Source organism: Papio anubis, chromosome 6 (genome assembly GCF_008728515.1).
Source record: "Papio anubis isolate 15944 chromosome 6, Panubis1.0, whole genome shotgun sequence".
Taxonomy (NCBI): domain Eukaryota; kingdom Metazoa; phylum Chordata; class Mammalia; order Primates; family Cercopithecidae; genus Papio; species Papio anubis.
Window position 1 is genome coordinate 42,539,370 of NC_044981.1, and position 21,064 is coordinate 42,560,433.

The 21,064-nt window shown below is 48.2% G+C and overlaps 2 protein-coding genes across 8 annotated transcripts in view; one reads left to right on the plus strand and one right to left on the minus strand.

The window, feature by feature from the left end:
• Positions 1 to 675: 675 nt before the first annotated feature.
• On the minus strand, positions 676 to 14,730 carry MRPL14 (mitochondrial ribosomal protein L14). 3 transcript variants are annotated; one of them, XM_031667108.1, is made up of 3 exons: positions 14,588 to 14,730; positions 3,221 to 3,309; positions 676 to 1,205 (listed from the first exon to the last, which is right to left on the minus strand). In XM_031667108.1, the coding sequence occupies exons 2-3, from the start codon at positions 3,289 to 3,291 to the stop codon at positions 839 to 841; spliced, it is 438 nt and encodes a 145-aa protein (XP_031522968.1). In that variant the 5' UTR covers positions 3,292 to 3,309; positions 14,588 to 14,730; the 3' UTR covers positions 676 to 838. The 3 variants fall into 3 exon arrangements, with proteins under 3 accessions (XP_031522968.1, XP_031522967.1, XP_031522966.1); XM_031667107.1 differs by having other exon boundaries at positions 14,627 to 14,729; XM_031667106.1 differs by having other exon boundaries at positions 14,578 to 14,691.
• TMEM63B (transmembrane protein 63B) overlaps positions 14,096 to 21,064 on the plus strand; it is a 29,674-nt gene continuing 22,705 nt past the window's right edge. For 2 of the 5 annotated variants that reach the window (XM_017957888.2, XM_009205268.3), the window contains exon 1: positions 14,096 to 14,356. The gene's annotated coding sequence lies outside the window, so the exon portion shown is untranslated. Of the gene's footprint in view, positions 14,357 to 14,803; positions 15,091 to 21,064 lie in introns of those variants that run through there. The other 3 variants (XM_003897656.2, XM_009205267.4, XM_009205270.2) reach the window with 3 other exon arrangements.

The window sequence follows — 21,064 nt, forward strand, 5'->3', positions numbered from 1 at the left end:
GACTCCGTCTCAAAAAAGAAAAAAAAAAAAAAGAATTTATAAATAAGTTGATGAGGCTCCACTAAAGAAACTAAGGGAGCCTCTAAATGTCCCCAAGCAGACCAACAGATGAAGGAAAGATAACTCACTGAATCACCTGCACAGGCCCAAGATTATGTCATCTGCAAAATGTAAGAATGTATCCATTTCTCCAGCAGTCCAGGGAGGAAGCTCTGCTACTGGGCACAGAGGCGTGTTCTGGCAGACTATCCAGAACAAAGAAAGAATTACTGTCTGGGCTTTACTACAGCCTAAAGGGAATGTTCACTAGATTAAATCAGCCTCTCTGCTCTTATTCCATGCTAACCTGGTCATCTTTATAACCATTTAAAGCCTCAAGCCCACTAATACAGGAAGAGGATATTTGGGATGAGAAAAACAAAAACAAATATCTTTTGGTTAGAAAGTGGCAGACTCCACGGTACATTTATAAATTGGCATTTGGTGTGTACCTCAGTTTTCCAGGGCCTGACAGTCCTGCGTGAACTCACAGGGTCCAAACCAGAAAAGCAAGGGCTCAGACCCTGGCACCAAGGCTGCTCCATGTAAAGAATGCTACCCCGTGTGGCCAGACTTGGGTAAGCCACCTTTCAACTGCTTCAGTGTCATTTATTTTCCCACCACATCCCAGAAAGCTCCGGAACACATAAATGAATATATTTATTCTCTCACAGGACATTACACTGTTACCCAGTGTGAAGGGAGCAGCCATGTGGCTCCCAAGCTCCCTTAGCAAAAGAGTCGTTCTCAGAACTGCTCCATTCACGAACCCTCCTGCAACCAGAGGCCTGGGCTCAACTCACACAAAGTTCTGAGCAATGGCCAGCACCTTGGAATACTCGCCTTCCCGCTTGCGCAGGCTGCTGGGGATGGGTGTCTTAATTCGTGTCCCCACAGGGTTCCCGTTGTCCTCAATGAGGACCACGTTGTTGGAATCGAATCTGGGGGTCATTCGGGGGCCAGGCATGCAATGTCCCACAATGAGCGCCTTTTTCTTCTGTCCCTTGATGGCCAGTAGTATCTGGTCGCCCACCTTGCCCACTCCATTCTTGTTATAGACATGAATGCAGCGAGGAGCCCGATGGTATGCGCTGTTCCCCAGGGCACTGTTGTCCACCACTCGTACCCGCGTCATCTTCTGAATCGCACTCAGGCTCCCAGTGGTGCTGGTGGGAGAAAAAAAAGTCTGCAGTCTGTATCTCTCATGGTGAGGGTGCACAGGCCTCTGAAAGGTCAAGGCTAGGGAGAAAGTACATGTCAGCAACACACACACAGCAGAGTGCTGTCCAGGAGCAGCACCAGAAAGTCAGGACTTTGTGAAGACTTATCTGTACCCACAACAGTTTCCTCACAATTGAGAGCTTCTGCTGTTGTGTCAAGATCTCAATTTGGATGAGTTTTAAAGAGAACCCAACGTGACAATGAACTTCACAGCAGCCTAACTTAAAGCCTTTGCTTTCCAAAAGGACTCTGAAGACTTAAAGGAATCCCTTATGGGCTAGGCCTCATCCACTGCCTATCCTGAAAAACCTGCTTCCCCAGAATACACCATTCCCTAATTTTCTTATTTACATGTTGCTGGGAACTAGAAGATATGGGTAAGTTTGCAAAGGGAAGTCCCTGACACAACATAGCAGAAACTGGAAATAAGTCAAGGTAACAATCTTTTAATACATTTTTCCTCATTAGAAAAAAAAATTTTTACAGAGTACTTATTAAAGACAGACAAGGTATTATTAAACAAGACGATTACAGTGGGATTCCTGTTTTCCTGATGCTAGCACCTGATGCTGGTGTTTCCACAGGGTAATCCTAGGACCTCTTCTCTTGTTTTTTATGCCTACTCTAGGCAGTCTTGCCCATTAGCATTGCTGCCAACTAGTAAATTCCATCTCCAGCCCCGCCTCTCTTCTATATTCTAGTTCCATACATTTCCACTCTCCTCAACTCCCTACTCTACAGATACTGCAAACTCAGTAGGTCCCAAACTGACCTCACTGCCTCCCCTTGCAAACCTCCTCCTGCTGCTACACTTATCTAGATAATGGCTTCTCCAGCAGCACCAGAACCCAAGCCATAAACCTCTCTCCACCAACATCAACTGGCCACCAAGTCCTGTTAATATCACCCGCTAAGCACCTATGTCCTTTCTCTCCAATCCCGCCAACAACTTCCTTCATTGAGCAGCTCACTCTCCTGCACCAAGACTGTGACATTACTGTCCTAGTTGGTTCCCACTGCACTTCACTTTGCAGACAAAGAGCTCTCTTTAGAATATAAAAGTGATGCTACTCCCCACCATCTACATTGTCAACAACTTTGTCCCAATTTACCTACCTTCTAAGGCCACACATTCTACCACTCTGGGCAGGAGCAACCAGGAACTACTGGAGTTCCCCAAGCACACCCTTCCTCCCAATTCTTCCTGAAGGCCTAGACAGGATCTGCCCCCACCTCCCTTTTGAGAAGACTGCCTCCACTCTTTCTCCTTCTCTTCCTCCACTAGCAGCTCCTATGAGAGACCATCAAAAGTACAATCCTCTATTAAAATATTCTATCACATTTTCTTAGAGTTACTTATTTTCAAGTTTGCTCCTATAGCTGACAGTGAGAATTCTTTCAGGACAGGAAGCAACTCTCATTCATCTCTGTATGGCCAACCCCAGGCGCGGTGCTCAGGAAACACCTGTGGGATGAGGGCATGACAGGGCCAGGAGGCATGTCTGCCAACGGGCGTGCCTCCTGTGCTCTCCTGGCTTAGCATCTACAAGAAGAGGAGGGTGTCACACTTCTATCATGCTCAAGTTCTTGGTAATAAGCATGTATTATTTTTGTAATTTAAAAAATTTCATTTTTAAAAGAGAGGATTTTAATGCTGTAGGGGAATGACAGGGTTGAGAGATGTCAGATTCACTCTAAGAGTCTTGCAAGGACTGAAGAGTAAAAGCTTCCACCATATGCCATTCCCCGTCGCACTTCTAACAGCATCATCACCTCTTTACCTATCCCCCATCCTGTGACCAGACCAACCAAGCCAGCTCGGCCTGATCCCTTTAGCTTTTCCCAACCCCATGCTTACCTCCCCGAGTTTTTACTCCTGTTCTATCTAGTCACCATAACACCCAGCCCTGATAGGAATCTTACACAAAGACAGTTTTAAGGACTTAATGGGAAAAGTTACCTGAAACAGCGATGGCTCAGTGCTCTGCGTACACAGGTGAAGGGGCCCCAGAGCCCAGTAAAGAAAGCCATGGGATCCCAAGATAGATCCTGCAGGAAAAATGAGAGGGGGAAAAATTGGTTTCTAAGTCACAGCCCTTAGAGCCAGTTTTCTTTGGGGACTTGTGTGGGAGATGGCACTTCCAGCACAAGATCATTAGTCACAAAATATAAATCTTAGTGGTTAAAGGATACACAGATGATTAGACAGAGCTCTAGCTCCGATTTTGCTGATTCACGTTCTAACTCTGGGGTTGGAGAGGTGGCATGGCCCACAACAGCTTCTGCTATAAAAAAAATACAGCAGCACAGAGAATGCCTTCCTTATTATATCACTTCTACAGGCAGGAGGAAAATATGAACCCTTGGTTATAAATCCAGCCAGGGACTACTTCTCGAGTCCTCCACAGAGGAAAAACTGCACACTATTGCCCTTGTTGATACTCATGCGCCTTCTGAAACCAGTACTTTAACTCCCTAAAAGAAAGTAAAGTATCTAAGCAGCCACTCAAGTTGTCTGTCACTACATCACCTTTCCCCCAAATGTAAAGGCCAGAACACCTGTACAGCTCAAGGCCAGCAAAGCAAAGCCAAAGGCTGCTCTTGCCAAGTCAAAGACCAAAGTCTCTATTTGGGTCAGTCTCCCAAACAACACTGTAAAATGGAAAACTGACCTACACCATACTACAGCTGAAAGTGGGCTTTGGGAAACCAAGTTGAAGAGTTAGTTGAAAGAGCAAACACCAACCCAAGACTTGTGGCTCCAGTTTTCAGAATCTCAACCCTGTTGCTCCCTAGCACTAACAAATATAGAGGCTGCCAGCGCTCTGAAACACCAGAACATCACTTCAGAGAGTGCTTCAGAAAGGCCTGTAGCCAGCTGCAAAACACACCTGTTTTTCCACCCAAATGTTTGGCTGCAGAGGTGCCCATTCAAGAGGTCTGCCGAGAAAAGCCTCTACACTGTAGTATTTACACACAGCTTTGCTTTGCACAAGTTCAAACCACCTCAGATAAGACTTTATTTAATAAGAATGTTGGGGGGGGGGGGGGGCAGAGGAATCCACTCTTCCCCAGGAATACCTAGACACTCCATAAATACTTTTTTTTTTTCTTTCCTTGAGACAGAGTCTTGCTCTGTCACCCATGCTGGAATGCAGTGGTACAATCGCAGCTCACTGCAGTCCTGAACTCCCCAAGCTCAGGTGATCCTCCCACCTCAGCCTCCCGAATAGTCAGGACCACAGACACGCACCAGGATGCCAGGCTAATTTTTTGGGTTTTTTTCTCAGAGATGATGGTCTCACTTTGTTGCCCAGGTTGGCCTTGAACTCCTGAGTACTCCTGAGTTAATGTAATCCTCCCGCCTCAGCCCCCCAAAGTGCTGGGATTATGGGTGTGAGTCACCCACCACAACTGGCCTTTAAATGCTTATTAACTACAATTTAGCCTCAAATCCCAAACTTACTCCCAAATGTTTTCCTTAAGACAACCCATGAAGCATTAGCCAAAATGTAATTATGATTAGAAAAATTAAATGCAAAAGAAGGCAGCTAATGTATGCAACTACTAACATCTGACACACAGAGAATCACAGACTACCAAATGAGACCAGCTTTACTTTTACTGGTGAGGTAACCCTGGACAAGTAACCAAACTGCTGAGCTTTGGTTTCCCATTTGTAACACAGGGATACTAACAGTATCTTCCCCCAAGGTAGTTATGAGGATTCAATTAGATAAGCCATGCAAAGCACTTAGCATAGTGCCTGGCACTCTTTACCAGCTAATAAGCTATCATCATCATCATGTCATATATCATTTTAAAGATTAGAAAATTGATATATAGGCAGATTAAGTGACTTGTGTAGAATCCCACAATTAGTCAAGGGCAGAACCAGAACTGGATCCAGGTTCAGTCCAAGGGCGTTCCAACCGCACTCTGCAGCCTCGCTCTGCTATACCAAACTCATTTCACACGAGAGCCCTGGGTGTCAAGCAGCTTTAAGGGTCATTTGGCCTCTTTCTGTGCTCTTTGTTTATGAACACTTATCAAATGGTTACAATGTGTCAGGCAGCAGGCTAAGTGTCTTACATACCATCTCATTTAAACTTCATGGCCGGGCACAGTGGCTCACACCTGTAATCCCAGCTGAGGTGGGCAGATCACCTGAGGTCAGGAGTCTGAGATCAGCCTGACTAACATGGAGAAACCCCATCTCTACTAAAAATACAAAATTAGCCAGGCATGGTGGCACAACTCTGTAATCCCAGCTACTCAGGAAGCTGAGGCAGGAGAATCGCTGGAACCCTGGAGGTGGAAGTTGTGGCGAGCTGAGATTGCATTATTGCACTCCAGCCTGGGCGACAAGAGCAAAACTCTGTCTCAAAAAAATAAATAAATAAAATAAACCTCAAAAACCTCTATGAAATGGGTACAACTATTATTAGCCTCATTGTTATACACAAAGAAATAAAGCCCAGAGAGGTTAAATAACTTGCCCAAGGTCACATGGCTAGGAGTGACCAGGCTGAAATATGAACCCCAGTTGTGGGCTTCCTAAACCCATGTTCTTACTCAACAGAGTAAACACGGCAACTTTAATTTAAATATTAATATTTTACAACTATTAAATCATTCTTGTTCCATCAAGAATACTGACGTCAGCTGGGCGCAGTGGTGCATGCCTATAATCCCAGCACTTTGGGAGGCCAAGGCAGGCGGATTACTTAAGGTCAGGAGTTCGAGACCAGCCTGGCCAACATGGTGAAACCCCTTCTCTATTAAAAATACAAAAACAAGCCGGGCGTGGTGGCAGGCACCTGTAGTCCCAGCTACTCAGGAGACTGAAGCAGGAGAATCGCTTGAACCTGGGAGGCGGAGGTTGCAGTTAGCCAAGGTTGGGCCACTGCACTCCAGCCTGGGCAATATAGTGAGACTCCATCAAAAAAAAAAAAAAAAAAGAACACTGACGTCACATGCACATTTTACTCACAGCCAATTCAGTGCTAGCTGAATCAACTGAAATGGAGACACATACCAGGTGAAAATTATTCCCTTTAATCTAATTTAAGTTTTGAAGACAATTTGTAGTACAGGAGGCAAGAAGAGATCCATACTCAGAGCAATAGCTAAAAACTGGCAAAAAAACAAACAACAAAACAAAACTTCTGAAAAGTAGAGTCCTTCTGGTCCAGGCTGCGTTAGCTCAAATGCCTGCCAAGCTGTTCCCATCTGATGCTGGCAGGCCTTTGGCTCCCTGGGGGAGAAGAGTCTCCTGAGCGACTCCACAGAACCCTCAAGATTCACCCAGCACCACCCACATTCCCTCTCCCGAGAAGTGCAACACCCTGCCTCTCAGCACCACACTGCTTCCTCAAGAACGCTGATATTAGTCCAAGAACTGCAGAAGCACTTAAGGGCTTCCCAGAACTTTCCTGACTCAGGTGTCATCACAAAGCACCTCCCTAGACTCTGTAAGGCTGTCAGTGCACAAACACAAACTCAGGCCTCCTCTCTGCACCTTGCTCTCATGCCATCTCCACAACCAACACTCATCTCTGCCCAGCCAAATGTGATCCAGCTCCACAAGAATCTCCTCCACAAAGTCTTGTGTCAAACGGCAGCATCAATTGCTACCCCTCCTGAACACTGGGACATCCTTGTGCCAGTGCAACGCTCAGAGTCAATATTCACTATCCAAACACCGACACTGAGTAAATGTGGATACTTTGAGATAAGGCTGATGTCCTTTAACATTCTATTTCTTCCTACTCGCTATCCAAAATTCAGAAACCAGATATTCTGACAACATGGCATCTGAACATGCTACAGGAATTCAGGAGCCACACAGACTCTGATGGTAAGGATTACCTGTACTGCCCTCAAACACAAGAGTGATATATTCATGTCTCTAGGGAGCATTTCCCAATTCAGTGACTTTTCACTAGCTCTTTAGTGGATCTGATATTGACCTCTAGACCTAAACCCAAAGGACTCAGACATCAAATGGCCAGCAGTTAGCATTCCTATGAACTTGAAAGCACAAAAGAACCAAATACATTCACTTATTGTATATATGTCCTGTATCCCTCCAAAAAAAACAAACTGTTGTACCCTCCTCTTCCACCCTAGCAAAAGACCCCAGCCAGTCCTGATAGTAACAGTGGGAGTGCAATAAATACTTGTTGAATAAAATAAATGAGGTAGCCAAGAGATAGACAGATCCCCCATGGCTCTGACGGAGGGAAATCCAGACACGGTAGAGCTCTTATCTGTATTTTCAGAATCAGGACATGTCAGGCAAACACGCTGTAAGAGAATGATGGTGCTAATCATGGAAGATTAGCCCGTGCTTTTTTTCCAGGCCCCCTGGACTCACCTCCTGGGCCTGGTGCCTATACTGTCCACTACGGAAAATGCCTCATCCCACCACTAAAATAACTGCTTCAGATCAGGGAAGAGCAATGGAGGCAGCAATTTACTTCAAAGCAACTTTGATGGACCCTGATATTATTTCCTAGCATAAATCTATCCTATGGACACAGATTCTGAATCACTTCAGACCTAGTCTATATACAATGGTTGTTTCACAAGGAATGTCACTCTGAGTCTTGTGCACAGGAGACTGGCTTCAACGATAGTTCCTTCTCTACGACACTCTCACTTAGAGGAGGCCAGGTATTTGGAAAACTTTGGTGCCAGAGACGGCTTTTCATGCCACTTCCTGATCAGCACTAAGTATTACCCTCCTGTTTTAGAAAATGAATCAACTTCTCCTTAAAAAGAGCTGGGGTCGGGGGTGGGAAGAGAGGGTGGGTGGAAGGAAAAGAAAAAAGAAATTAATACAATCCAAGCCATGCTCATTTTCCATCTTGCTTTAAGATCTCCCTTCAGTTGTAGAGGCAAGGGAGGACTAAGGATTTCAATGGAATATGGGGAAATTGGCATCGCCCTACAGATTCCATTGGATTGCATGCTCTGTGAGAGCAGGGACCAGCCCTTGCTCTGAGGCTCGGTGCCAGACACTCAGTGCCCAGAACTGTGCCTAGCACACCTACAGCTGAGTAACTCTCTATTAAGTGGACAGAACTGATTTATGGCTGGGCACGGTGGCTCACGCCTGTAATCCAAACACTTTGGGAGGCCAAGGTGGGCGGATCACCTGAGGTCAGGAGTTTGAGACCAGCCTGGCCAACAATACCAAATTTTTGGTCTCTACCAAAAGTACAAAAATTAGCGGGGCATGGTGGCATGTGCCTGTAGTCCCAGCTACAGTCAGTCCCCGGATGAGGCAGGAGAATCTCTTGAACCTGGGAGGCGAAGGTTGCAGTGAGCCGAGATCACACCACTGCACTCCAGCCTAGGTGACAGAGTAAGACTCTGTCTCAGAAACAAAACAAAAAAAGAACTGATTTATAATTCAACCTCCAGCTCCAGAGAGGCTCCATGTGAGCGGGGTTTGTGGTTTTTCTTGTGCCCTTTACCCAGGCTCCCAGTGACTTGGGAGAGCCTCACAGGCACAGAGTGCTTTTTTCTTTCTTTCTTTTTTTTTGAGAAGGAGTCTTGCTCGGTCGCCCAAGCTGGAGTGCAGTGGCGATCTCGGCTCACTGCAAGCTCCACCTCCTGGGTTCACGTCATTCTCCTGCCTCAGCCTCCAGAGTAGCTGGGACTACAGGCGCTAATTTTTTGTATTTTTAGTAGAGACGGGGTTTCACCGTGTTAGCCAGGATGGTCTCGATCTCCTGACTTCGTGATCTGCCCGCCTCGGCCTCCGACAGTGCTGGGATTACAGGCGTGAGCCACCGTCCTCTGCCAGAGAGCTCATTTTTAGCTACTCTGAGTTGGAAGGGCAGACACAAAGAGTCTGTACCTCTGATGCTTTGTGGAATGCTGGAAAGTACCATTAAGTTTTGAGGATCAGCAAAATATATTTAGTATCACAGATCTATATATAATTATACATTGTTTCTACCTAAACAATTTCAATCTTTAGGTACCTGGCAGGTTACATTTTAAAGACCTTTCAAGGGGAATGGCCTCTATAGAAAAAGGAGAAAACAAAAAGTTCAGCACAATCACAAATGAGCCTTTAAAGGAGGTTCTGCTAGTACGTAACGGACAGGAAAAGAGACACTGAAAAATCAAATGGAAAGCCCAGATGCAAAAAAGACAAACTCTGCCAGTGTGAGAGTATAAATATCCTTCTTAATCAAAATAGGAAAAGCAAAGGCCTGGCAGCTCTGACAAATCAAAAACAAAAAGGAATTTTGGGGACCCTCTGTCCTGTCACGCAGACACAACCCCTCACATCTCAGGTTTCTCCTCAACCATTCTGGACCAATAAGTACTTTCATTTGTTGCTTACAGACTCATTACTGTTTTTGCTGCCCAACTATTTCCTTTTAGGAAGTGTGGTGTGTGCGTGGTTTGGTAACCTCACACAACAGCATGTTATAATTCTCAAAGTACTTTCACACAGATCACTTTCTTTGAAGATTTCAGTTTGAGCTCCCAATGGAAACAAAGACAAACAGGAAAGACCAATAGTCTGCAAGGGGGCTGAATCTGCTAATGATTCTGAACAGTTCTGCAGGCTCCACAGAGTTGGAGAAATGAAGACAGAAATGCAAAGCTTGTTGGTTGACTCACCCAAGGTTAGAAGGCAATAAGGCCCAGATCAGAGCCCAAGGCTGTTTTTATTAAACACTGCACAATACTTGCACAGTGATGCTGCTTTAGCCACTAATAAGCTTCACGGATACAAATAATTTGTTCCACACACAAGGTAAGTACTCCTTCTCCTTTGGCAAAGCTGCCACATAATCTTTAAAAAACTCAGGAAACAAAAAGCCATCTCTTCATTAAATATCTGCACTATACGCAGGACAGCCTTGGACCAAAGCTAAAGCTGATTTTGAGTGATCTGCCAAGGTGTGAGTTTTCACAGCAGCACTATCAATGTAAAGTATCCCTCAATAGGATGATCGGCTGTTTCCACCACAGCTACCACTGAGAAAACCCCATTTCTCAATCCCATTTCACAAAGGGAAAACATGTCTAGGGTTATTGTCCCATATTTGTTTATCTAACTTATGCCCCACCTTGTTGCAAAAGTATTTAAAGCAGGGCGTGGTGGTTCACACCTGTAATTACACCACTTTGGGAGGCTGAGGGAGGAGGATCACTGGAGCTCAGGGGTTGGGGGTTGCAGTGAGCCATAATTTTGACACAACACTCCAGCCTGGGTGACAGAGTGAGACCCTGCCTCAAAAAAAAAAAAAGTAAGCAGTAGTACTTAGACAGATCTGACAATTTTCAATTATTCAAGATGGTTTTTCAAAGTGGAGATAATTGTATAGTTTATCTAGTTTTGCTCCCCCTCCCATCCCTACCTCACAAGTATACAAACATCTATAATCCAGATATAAATTTGTAATATTCTTCATCTGGTCCAACTCAGGAAAAACTGCACAAGGTAAAGTAAAATTCTACTGAATCATATACATAATTCCCTTCCTATTAGTACTCACATTGGGCCAGGTTTAGGTGGGCTCCAGGTTTATGAAGATGTCAGACTGGGCCGGGCGCGATGGCTCACGCCTGTAATCCCAGCACTTTGGGAGGCCGAGGCGGGCGGATCACAAGGTCAGGAGATCGAGACCATGGTGAAACCCTGTCTCTACTAAAAATACAAAAAATTAGCCGGGCGCGGTGGCAGGTGCCTGTAGTCCCAGCTACTTGGGAGGCTGAGGCAGGAGAATGGCAGGAACCCGGGAGGCGGAGCTTGCAGTGAGCCGAGATCGCGCCACTGCACTCCAGCCAGGGGGACAGAGCAAGACTCCGTCTCAAAAAAAAAAAAAAAGATGTCAGACTGGCAGGAGAGTAGTGTGGAAAAGTTAAAGAATGGGGATGGGAGGGTGCTGCTGATGGAAAGCATGTATCTCTTTCACTCCATCCTCCCCTTCTCTCACACCAAGTCTGTGACCCTGGAATCACCTGTCCAGGTCTCAACGACTCTCTGCCAAGCAGAGATCATACTGGGAAAAGCAAAGTGGTCTGGAAATGGAAGTGCTTTAGCTTCACTCATATAAGGGATCATTTTAACATGGACAATCCTTCTCTGAATTATCCAGTAGGGACTAAATCTGCAGGATAAATTGCTTACCAGATCCTGGCCCGGAAGAGCAAGCTTGTTCCCTGATTCTTAGGGCAGCACCATGGATGCCTCTTTAAGATCACAGCCCTGAAAGTGTTTTCAGTTTAGAGTGGACATGATAAAGTGCTTCCTGTCTTTTCTAAAGACATAAATGATTTTTTGAGTTTTTAACAGAGGGCTTTCCTACTCTGAGTTGTGTTTCACTGGTGAATGGTAAGCTACTTTACTACGACCTTTTTAAATATTCAGCATATTACCTGACCCAGAACATTTCTGAGATCTGAACTGCAGTCTTCTCTTGCATACTAGTTGTCACTGTAAATACACATGTAAAATCATACCGGGGTAAGCAACAACCCAGAAAAATCATGAGCCTATAAAATAGAAGGCTAAACCATAACCTGCTTTTCGAGCCCCCACACAGCCCTAAGAACTAGCCAAGTGCTGGGCGCGGTGGCTCACGCCTGTAATCCCAGCACTTTGAGAGGCCAAGACGGGCGGATCACGAGGTCAGGAGATCGAGACCATCCTGGCCAACATGGTGAAACCCCGTCTCTACTAAAATACAAAAAGAAATTAGCTGGGCATAGTGGCAGGCGCCTGTAGTCCCAGCTAGCGGGAGGCTGAGGCAGGAGAAGGGCGTGAACCCGGAAGGCGGAGCTTGCAGTGAGCCAAGATTGCGCCACTGCACTCCAGCCTGGGCGATAAAGCGAGACTCAGTTTCAAAAAAAAAAAAAAAAAAGAACTAGCCAAGCAACCTGACAGTAGGAAAATCCGTCTTAGGTGGGCCCAGGTATCATAATCCCAAAGACATGAGTGGAGCAAAATAGGTTTTAAAGGATTCTTGCAACTGAAGACTCTAGGAGCTAAGGAGAGTCTAAATAACCATGTTCAGTGCCCAATTACCTGAAAAGTGGACTCCGGAGAAATTTTGTTGTTGTTATTTCCTTCCCCCCCCCCCACCCCAGGAAACATTTTATCTTTAATATTCAGGAGCAATAATAAAATATTTTGGCCACTGTTCCTTCACGGATTCCACAAGGCACTTAATTCTCATGTCAGGCTTTCTGAAATGCTTGCCCTGGAAAGTGTCACTTGATGGCTCACACACTCCTTAAGGATTAGGTGCTGACCCTAATCAAGCACAGGCAGAAATAGCTCAGGAATCCACATGCTCAGACTCATAACTATACTATTTTGTAAAAAATAAAAACATATAAAAAATGCCTTCTGGCTAGACAAGGAGGCTCATGCCTGTAATCTCAGCACTTTGGGAGGCCGAATTGGGTAGACTGATTGAGGCCAGGGGTTGGAGACCAGCCTGGGCAACATGTTGAAACCTCATCTCTGCTAAAAATACAAAAATCAGCCAGGAGTGGTGGCGCGCGCCTGCAGTCCCAGCTACCCGGAAGGCTGAAGCATAAGAATTGCTAGATCCCAGGAGAGGCTGCAGTGAGCTGAGATTTCACTGCTGCACCCAGATCTCCCCAGCCTGGGCAAGACAGACTGAACCAAAAAAAAAAAAAAGCCTTCTAGTGATTCTCAGAAGTCCAAAAACCAGATAACTATGGCCTCCACTTCCATTTTTCAGATATCCATTACAATGCTATTCGACCTCAAAGTGAATTTTATTGTTCCACACATGCAATAGATTACACCAATTTCACAACTCCCAGAATCCAAACCCACAAAGACCCTTCCCACCAGGCACCTTACCAAAAACGGGCTTCGTCTCCATCTTCCTTTCTGTCACAGTTGAAAAACTGCCCTTCCTAATTAAGCCAACCAACTTCTTACCTCAATAAAATCCTTGTTTTTCAATAGCACATACAGTATTTCCAGTGATGAACAGTGAACTGTCTTTCATCTCACACAGTAACCTCCGTGAAGAATATCCACTTTGTTCTTTACTGTATATTCCTGGCATGCTAACTGCATCCTCACGGACAATTTTAAGTGACTGAAAACTCAGGCAAAGAAAGGCAAGAGGGCAAATAGAAGGGCACAGGACACCAATGCTTTTCAAATTTTTCTCACTGCGACCTACAGAAACACACTGTAGAACACCTTCTAATACACTCACACGTGTGTGTACACCTGAAGCAAGTGTCAAGAAACAATACCCTTACTAAGTGCAACACTGTCTGATATTTTCTGTTTCATGTTTTAAATGGCCGTGATCTACTAAACTGATTTCCAACTCACCATAGGATTCAGTTTGAAAAACACTGCAATAAATCAAACCTTACAGTTGCATTCCACAAGCTACTAATGAACTCTTGAAAAGCCAGCATACAGCAGTGACGCTGACCAACTACAAGATCCAAACCCCCAGGTGGGCAGTGTCCTTCTGTTCAGCAGTGGCAGTTCCCCACCACCACCACCAGCCCTGGGAGTTAAGTATCTCCCAAACTCCCAGAGTTTCCCAAGTAGCCCAAGGTGTCTGTCATATGCCCTTTTAACCTCTTTATAAATTCAGTCCCATCCATCTCTTATGGTGGCAAAGTTCATTCATCGTCCGCTGTGGAAAGCAAAACTTCCTTTTTGTCCCCTCCAGGAACCAAAAATTAAATGGCCAGGTTGGTGCCCGTTGTGCCTTTGTGATCTATTTGTGTGGGTGACATATATATAGAAAAGAGTCTCAGTCTCTCCCTTCATCTTTCCAGTCTTAATCACTGATAGATGCAGTCTCTGGTGAAATGAGAAACCAGGGAACCCCCTTGCCTGGGGGAGGGCGCACTCATCAGCGTGACAGAATGAAAGCAAAACCTCAATCCTCACACCACAGAGGCGTCTGGATAACTCATCTCCAGACCCAAGTTGGGAAAAGGGAAGGCGGCGCGGAGAGCGGAGAAGCCCGAGGAGACGCACGGGAGTGACCTGCGACAGCTGAACGCAGCCCGCCCTCCCCAAGTCGGCTCCGCAACCCGGGGAAAGCAGGTGAGAGCCTGCCACGGACTTGGAAGTCGCAGAAGCCGCCCACGGAGAGTCGGAGGGAGGAGGGTCCGGGTGAGGGGCCTCCCCTCCCCGTCGGGACCCCTCCCACTGACCCTCTGCCTCCCACTCTGGCCTCTCCTCACTCACCCCGGGGAGTGGGCCTCCCCTAGTGGAGAGAAAGGAAGAGAAGGAGAGAATTAGGGGCCTGACGCCCACCCACTCACCCCACCATACCGCTCTCGCCGCCCGGGAAAATCCCGCCGCGGGCCTCACCGACCAAGCGCCGCCTTCGCCCCACGCGGTCTCTCCCCAGCGCCTGCGCACCAGGCCCAGCCCGGCGGACGCGATCTGAGAGTGCGCGCGCGCCTTGCGTGCGCCGGCGTAGGGGACGGGGCATACGGGGCTCCGCCCCCTCCCTCTCCCTCCTCCCGCTCCCCCTCCCCCATACACTGCCGCGGCCGCCGCAGGAGCCCGGAGCTCGAGCCGCCCAGCGACTCCCCCTCCCCCTCCCCCAGCCCCGCCCCGCCCCAACCCGGGGCTCGGAGCCGGAGCCGAGTCTGCGCCTGGGGGTGAGTACGCGACCCCTCCCCAGCCCTCGCTCTTTTCTTCGAAGATCCCACCACCACCCAAAGAAAAAACCTGGACTCAGCTGCGCGTCCCCTCCCTTCAACCTCCTGCGGGACCCAGAGGTGCCCGGGCGCGCGCTGCCCCCAACCCCGCACCATCCCGAGCCGAATGTGAGTCCTCCAACCCGTGCCGGAGGTCCACATACGCGCCGCCCGCTCTCCCCAGTCCTGGGGAGATCCCAAGGGGTGGGACCCCCGCCCCCGGCCCCCGAGTGCCACTCTTCTCCCACCTGCCCGGTGCAGGTGCGCGTCCCCTGCGCGCCCCTCGGGAGTGCCAGCTGCGCCCCGCCTGTCCGCCGCCGCTGTGGGGAACTAGCCGCCCCCGCCCCCGAGTTTTGGACCCCGGGGTCGCCAAGTCCGATGCCTTCGGTCCCTTTTATTTTTTCTGCTGCTCCCGGGGGCGAGTACACCAGAAGCCGGCCCAGGGTAAGGGCTCGGGCTTGGGCAAGGGCAGGGTTCGCAGGCGCTGGCATGAGGCCGGCGGCTGCCCCCGACCCTTCTGGGGACTGACTGGTCTGCAGGCTGGGGAGGCGGCCGGCCCCGGGAGCGTGTCCTCTCCTTACGCCCCACACAGTGCAGTTCATTCATGAGCCGCCCGGGCCTGCGTTGGAGGGTGCGGTGGGGAAAAGATTCAGACGCGGAACCGAGAGTGGGGCAAAGGCCCTGTTGCGGGGAGGGGGCGCCGCTTTGTCCCTCCTGGCTGTCTTGAACGCCTAAGGCGGACAGTTCCAAAGCTTGGCATCTTGTTCCCCAGAAAAGGAAAGGACGCTTGGGAAGTGAGGAGGAGAGGTCAGAGGCTGCCCTTGGGGCTCTGTGTTGCCACCTGCCTGGGTCCCCTGGGCAGAGGTCTGGCCGCTCAGGGCAAGCTTGAGCACTCCACTGCCCTGGGGGGCTGGGGCTTGCCTACCCAATACCGGTCTGCAGCAGCCTGGGAGCAATGAGGCTGTGCCCAACACCTGCTGAAGAGGGGCCCATCCTGCCTCCCAGGCCAGGATGAGGAGGGGAGTGGGAGTGTCAGCCAGGCTTCAAGTGGGGGTGTGCTGGCAGCATGATTGTCCTCCAGGGCACCAGAGGGTCCAGGCCCTGGCATGCCCCAGGTGGCACATGCTGGGGCCTGCTGTTGGCTCACTCAGTGCAGTCTTGGCCTGTGGGTGGGTGGGGACATGGCAAGGCAGAAGTCAGGCGGTTGGTAACTAAGAACCCCCTTGGGACATCATACAAGTTCCCTCCAAGTATAGCACAGTCTTAGAGACCTGAGTTCAAATTCTAGCTCTACCATTCTTCAGCTGTGTGACCTTGACAAGTTACTTAACCTGTCTGAACCTCAGTTTTCATTAAAAAGTGTGTTTATGACTATAATTCCAGCACTTTGGGACACTGAGGCAGACAAATCACTTGAGGTCAGGAGTTTGAGACCAGCCTGGCCAACATGGTGAAACCCCATCGCTACTAAACATACAAAAATTAGCCAGGCATGGTGGCACACACCTGTAATCCCAGCTACTCAGGAGGCTGAGGCAGGAGAATGGCTTAAACCTGGGAGGCAGAGGTTGCAGTGAGCCGAGATCGTGGCACTTCACTCCAGCCTGGGTGACAGAGCGAGACTGTCTCAAAAAAAAAAAAAAAAAAAATGTGGTTACTACCACCTCCTTACAAGTTTTATCATGGGGATCAAACAAGGTAACAAGTAAAGAGCTTGACATCCTTCCTGGTAGTTGATCAATAATGGGTTATCATCTCTGAACTTCTGACCCATTACTCTCCCATGCCTCCACCTCCCAGGCTGCCACAGATGCATGGGGTATGTTCAAAGAGTGAGAATATTCCCTATCACTCACTGGCAGAATCCTTAACACAGTGTAAACCCTTAGGTCGGAATAAGAAGCCCAACCTGACTGAGGGGCTCTGTTATATTTCTATCATGTTAAATTCTGTGTTTTTTTTTTTTTTTTTTTTTTTTGAGACGGAGTCTCGCTCTGCCGCCCAGGCTGGAGTGCAGTGGCCGGATCTCAGCTCACTGCAAGCTCCGCCTCCCGGGTTCACGCCATTCTCCTGCCTCAGCCTCCCGAGTAGCTGGGACTACAGGCGCCCGCCACCTCGCCCGGCTAGTTTTTTGTATTTTTTAGTAGAGACGGGGTTTCACTGTGTTAGCCAGGATGGTCTCGATCTCCTGACCTCGTGATCCGCCCGTCTCGGCCTCCCAAAGTGCTGGGATTACAGGCTTGAGCCACCGCGCCCGGCAATTCTGTGTTTTTATCTTATTTTTGTTTTCACCAGTTTTCTTTCTCTAAACCAATCCCTTTTATTCCATACCTTATTAATAACAATAGCTAATTCCTGGAGCCTGTTATATACCTTGAACTGTATTAAGAGCTTTTAATCCCCAGAACACCGACACAACTGGATTATTGTCCCATTTTACAGATGAAGAAACTGAGGCCCAGGGTGACTAAGTAATTTTCCCAGGTTAGAAGCCTGGTCTGTCACATCCTAGAGTCTGTGCTTTTAACCACCAGACTACGGTGCCTGTACCCTACACCTGCCTCAGAACCTGAAATCACAAACCCAAGGCCTGAGTGGAAGGAAGCTATAAGCAAGAGGAAAGGCAAGCAGGTAGAAATAGGGTATGGCATTTCTCCAGAGTGGTAACTGGCTGCCTCCAGCTCCCTGGTGGAAGTGGCTCTTGTTTGTAGATATCTCTGCAAAGTGCGGTGATTAAGAGCATACACTTGAGCCAGGCAGCCTGGGTCCTTATCTGGGTCTACACAGACTGGCTATGTGACCTTGAGTAGCTCATATACTCTCTCTGTACCTCAGTGTCCTCCTGGGGTTGTGATGGGGAGCGAATGAGTTACATTTGTAAAGTGCTTAGAAGAGTGCTTCGCACAAAAGAAGAGTTAAATAAACATTTTTAATACATGTGTTATTTTACTACTTTTTTTTTTCTGTTTTTCTTTTTTCTTTCCTTTTTTTTTTAGACAGGGTCTCTGTCTGTCACCCAGGATGGAGTGCAGTGGCATGATCTCGGCTCACTGCAGCCTGGAACTCCCTGGGCTCAGGTGATCCTCCCACCTCACCTTCCAGAGTAGCTGGGCCTACAGACGTGCACCACCATGCCTGGCTAAATTTTGGGGGGGTATCTTTTGTAGAGACAGGGTTTTCCTATGTTTTCCAAGCTGGTCTCGGACTCTTGAGCTCAAGCGATTCTCCCACCACAGCCTCCCAAAGTGCTGGGATTATAGGTGTGAGCCACCATGCCTGGCTTTTTTTTTTTTTTTTTTCCTGAAGACAAGGTCTTGCTCTGTTGCCCAGTTTAGAGTGCAGTGGCATGATCATGGCTGACTACAGCCTCCAACTCCTAGGCTCAAGGGATCTTCCCCACTTGGCTTCCAAAAGTGCTCAGATTACAGGGGTGAGCCACCCCACCCTGCCTACTACTACTTTTTTTTTGAGATGGAGTCTCACTCTGTCACCCAGTGGCGTGATCTAGGGTCACTGCAACCTCTGCCTCCTGGTTTCAAGCAATTCTCCTGCCTCAGCCTTCCGAGTAGCTGGGACTACAGGCTCGCGCCACCATACCCAGCTAATTTTTGTATTTTTTTAGTAGAGACTGGGTTTCACCATATTGGCCAGGCTGGTCTCGAACTCCTGACCTTGTGATCTGCACACCTTGGCCTCCCAAAATGCTGGGATTACAGGTGTGAGCCACCGTGCCTGGCACCTACTACTACTTTTATGCTCACTTGTGGATATATTCTTTGCCTATCCCTCTGAAGTGGGTAGGGGGTAGAGTAAGAATATTCATATCTCTTTGTTACAGATTGGAAGACTGAGACTTAGGTTTCATAGTAACAGAGCTAGCTTCCATCTTCACCTCCTCCCCTCAGACCACATGGCCTTGCTTTGATCCCAAGCCCTAACTTAAATCTTGTCCAGTAACTCCATTGAAAAAGTTTATATCACGCCTGTAATCTCAGCACTTTGGGAGGTTGAGGCGGGCAGATCATGAGGTCAAGAGATTGAGACCATCCTGGCCAACATGGTGAAACCCTGTCTCTACTAAAAATACAAAAATTAGCTGGGCATGGTGGCATGCGCCTGTAGTCCCAGCTACTCGGGAGGCTGAGGCAGGAGAATCCCTTGAACCCAAGAGGCGGAGGTTGCAGTGAGCCAAGATCGCACCACTGCGCTCCAGCCTGGTGATAGAGCAAGACTCCGTCTCAAAAAAATACATAACAACCAAAAAAACAGGCGTATAAGTTATAGCTCTCCAACCCCCACCATGCACACACTCCTTAATGGTAAAATAAAAGCTTAAGTTAGCTAGAAATAAAATCCTCCATCACTCTCTGGACATACTTCTAGCTAAAGCCTCAGTATCAGACTAGAGAAACTCTGGGATATAGCTGGTGCAGGCGCCTTGTGGAGTGGAAGAACTGCCACCTCCCGTCCCCGAGGTATTCTGCCTCAGTGTCTTCCCTCTTCTCTATTTCTCAGCCCAGTGCTGGCTTTGAAAGCAGCTGCCCTTGATGAAACTCAGCCCAGCAACCCCGCCCCCACAATTAAAAGCTTGGAGCAGGCCTGTCAACCGGCAGAGCCGCCAGCCCAGGCTCCACCCCTTACCTGTCCTGTCACTGCAAGTTGCTTCCCCTACTGGGTTCCTGCTTCCTCCCTGTAAAATGGGGATAGTGATCTGAGTGCACCCTGCCTTCCTCCCATGCAGGTGGGAGAATTAATGCAGTTGTGGAGGTGAGAGTGTTTTGTGACCCTAAGGAGGCCAACAGCAGAGGAGCATGGTGATTTCAGTTACTAAGCATCTGGCTAGACCCTGTCCACCCTGCTGGGGCCAATTCATATAGAAGCTTCCAAAATGCTCTACCTTTCTTTGGTGTGGATAAGACAGGAGGTGATAGGAATGGTACTCTGGGGCTTGTTCTCATTTCATTCTGATCTGGTGGAGCCTTGGAATTCAGAGAAACAGGCAAGCGGTGGGAATGGAGTGTTGAGATTGCTGGAGTACATTGGAGTTGAGAATTGAGAAAGGGGGACTAGTTAGAGCCCCCCCAACCCAAGATACCTATACCTACCTTTAACCTCCTATAGTGTGCCAGGGTTCTGTGCATCTTATGTTTACATACCCAGGCTCCCAGACACACCCATGTTCACACCCCCACTTCGAAGCCAACAACTCCCTTCATTTCCGTGGACTGCCATGCAGTCACCTAGCTCCTCCTGGACACAGGTCCACACATCAACACACATTTACCTGGACACACATACCTGGACACACACATTTCCACAGCACCCTCAAGTTCTCTGGCCTGAGAACTTTTAATGAGCATTTATAAAGCTTCCATGGTCTGCCGAGTCCTGTTCTAGGTACATCAGAAAAGCATTGTGGTGCCCTGAAAAGCATTCTAGCTTTAAAAAGAAGGTGAGCTAGGTTTGGGTCCTAGGTCCCTCATTTTATTAGCAGTGTGACCTTGGGAAAGTTGCCTAACCTCTGAGTCCCTGTGCCCCCACCCTAAAATGTCAATGACACTCAACTCAGGATCATTGAGGATTGAATGAAATCATGTATATATTATTCTTGAAACTGAGGGCACTGGACAAATGGTACCTGATACAATTACTAAATTGGTGTATTTTTAAAGGCAGCTTGAACTGGAAAAGGGGGAGGCATGACATACGAGCAGTTACTCCTTTAGTCTTCCTAATCCAGGCTTTGCAGAGACTCCCTGGGACCAAGTAAAACACATCAACAACTCCATCCTCCCCTCCATCTGAGGGCTTCTGCCTCTTGCCCTGTGGTTGAAGTGTTAGGAAGAGGCAGGAGAAACCCTCTGATTCCCCCTGGGGGCAAAGGGCCCCTGCTCCCGAAGTTGCAGTCACTGTTGCTAGTTTTGTTGTTCTCTTTGTCTGGTTTTCCTTTTCCTTCCCTGAGGACCTTCCCCCACCCCCCGCCCCCAAGGCAGAGCTTCAGTGTTGTCAGCAGAAGGGTCCCCCAGGGACCCCCCAGTAAAATGGGTGGGGCAGTGCTGCACTGCTGAGGCCACACTTCTCCGCCATCCTGGGATTCTCCCCA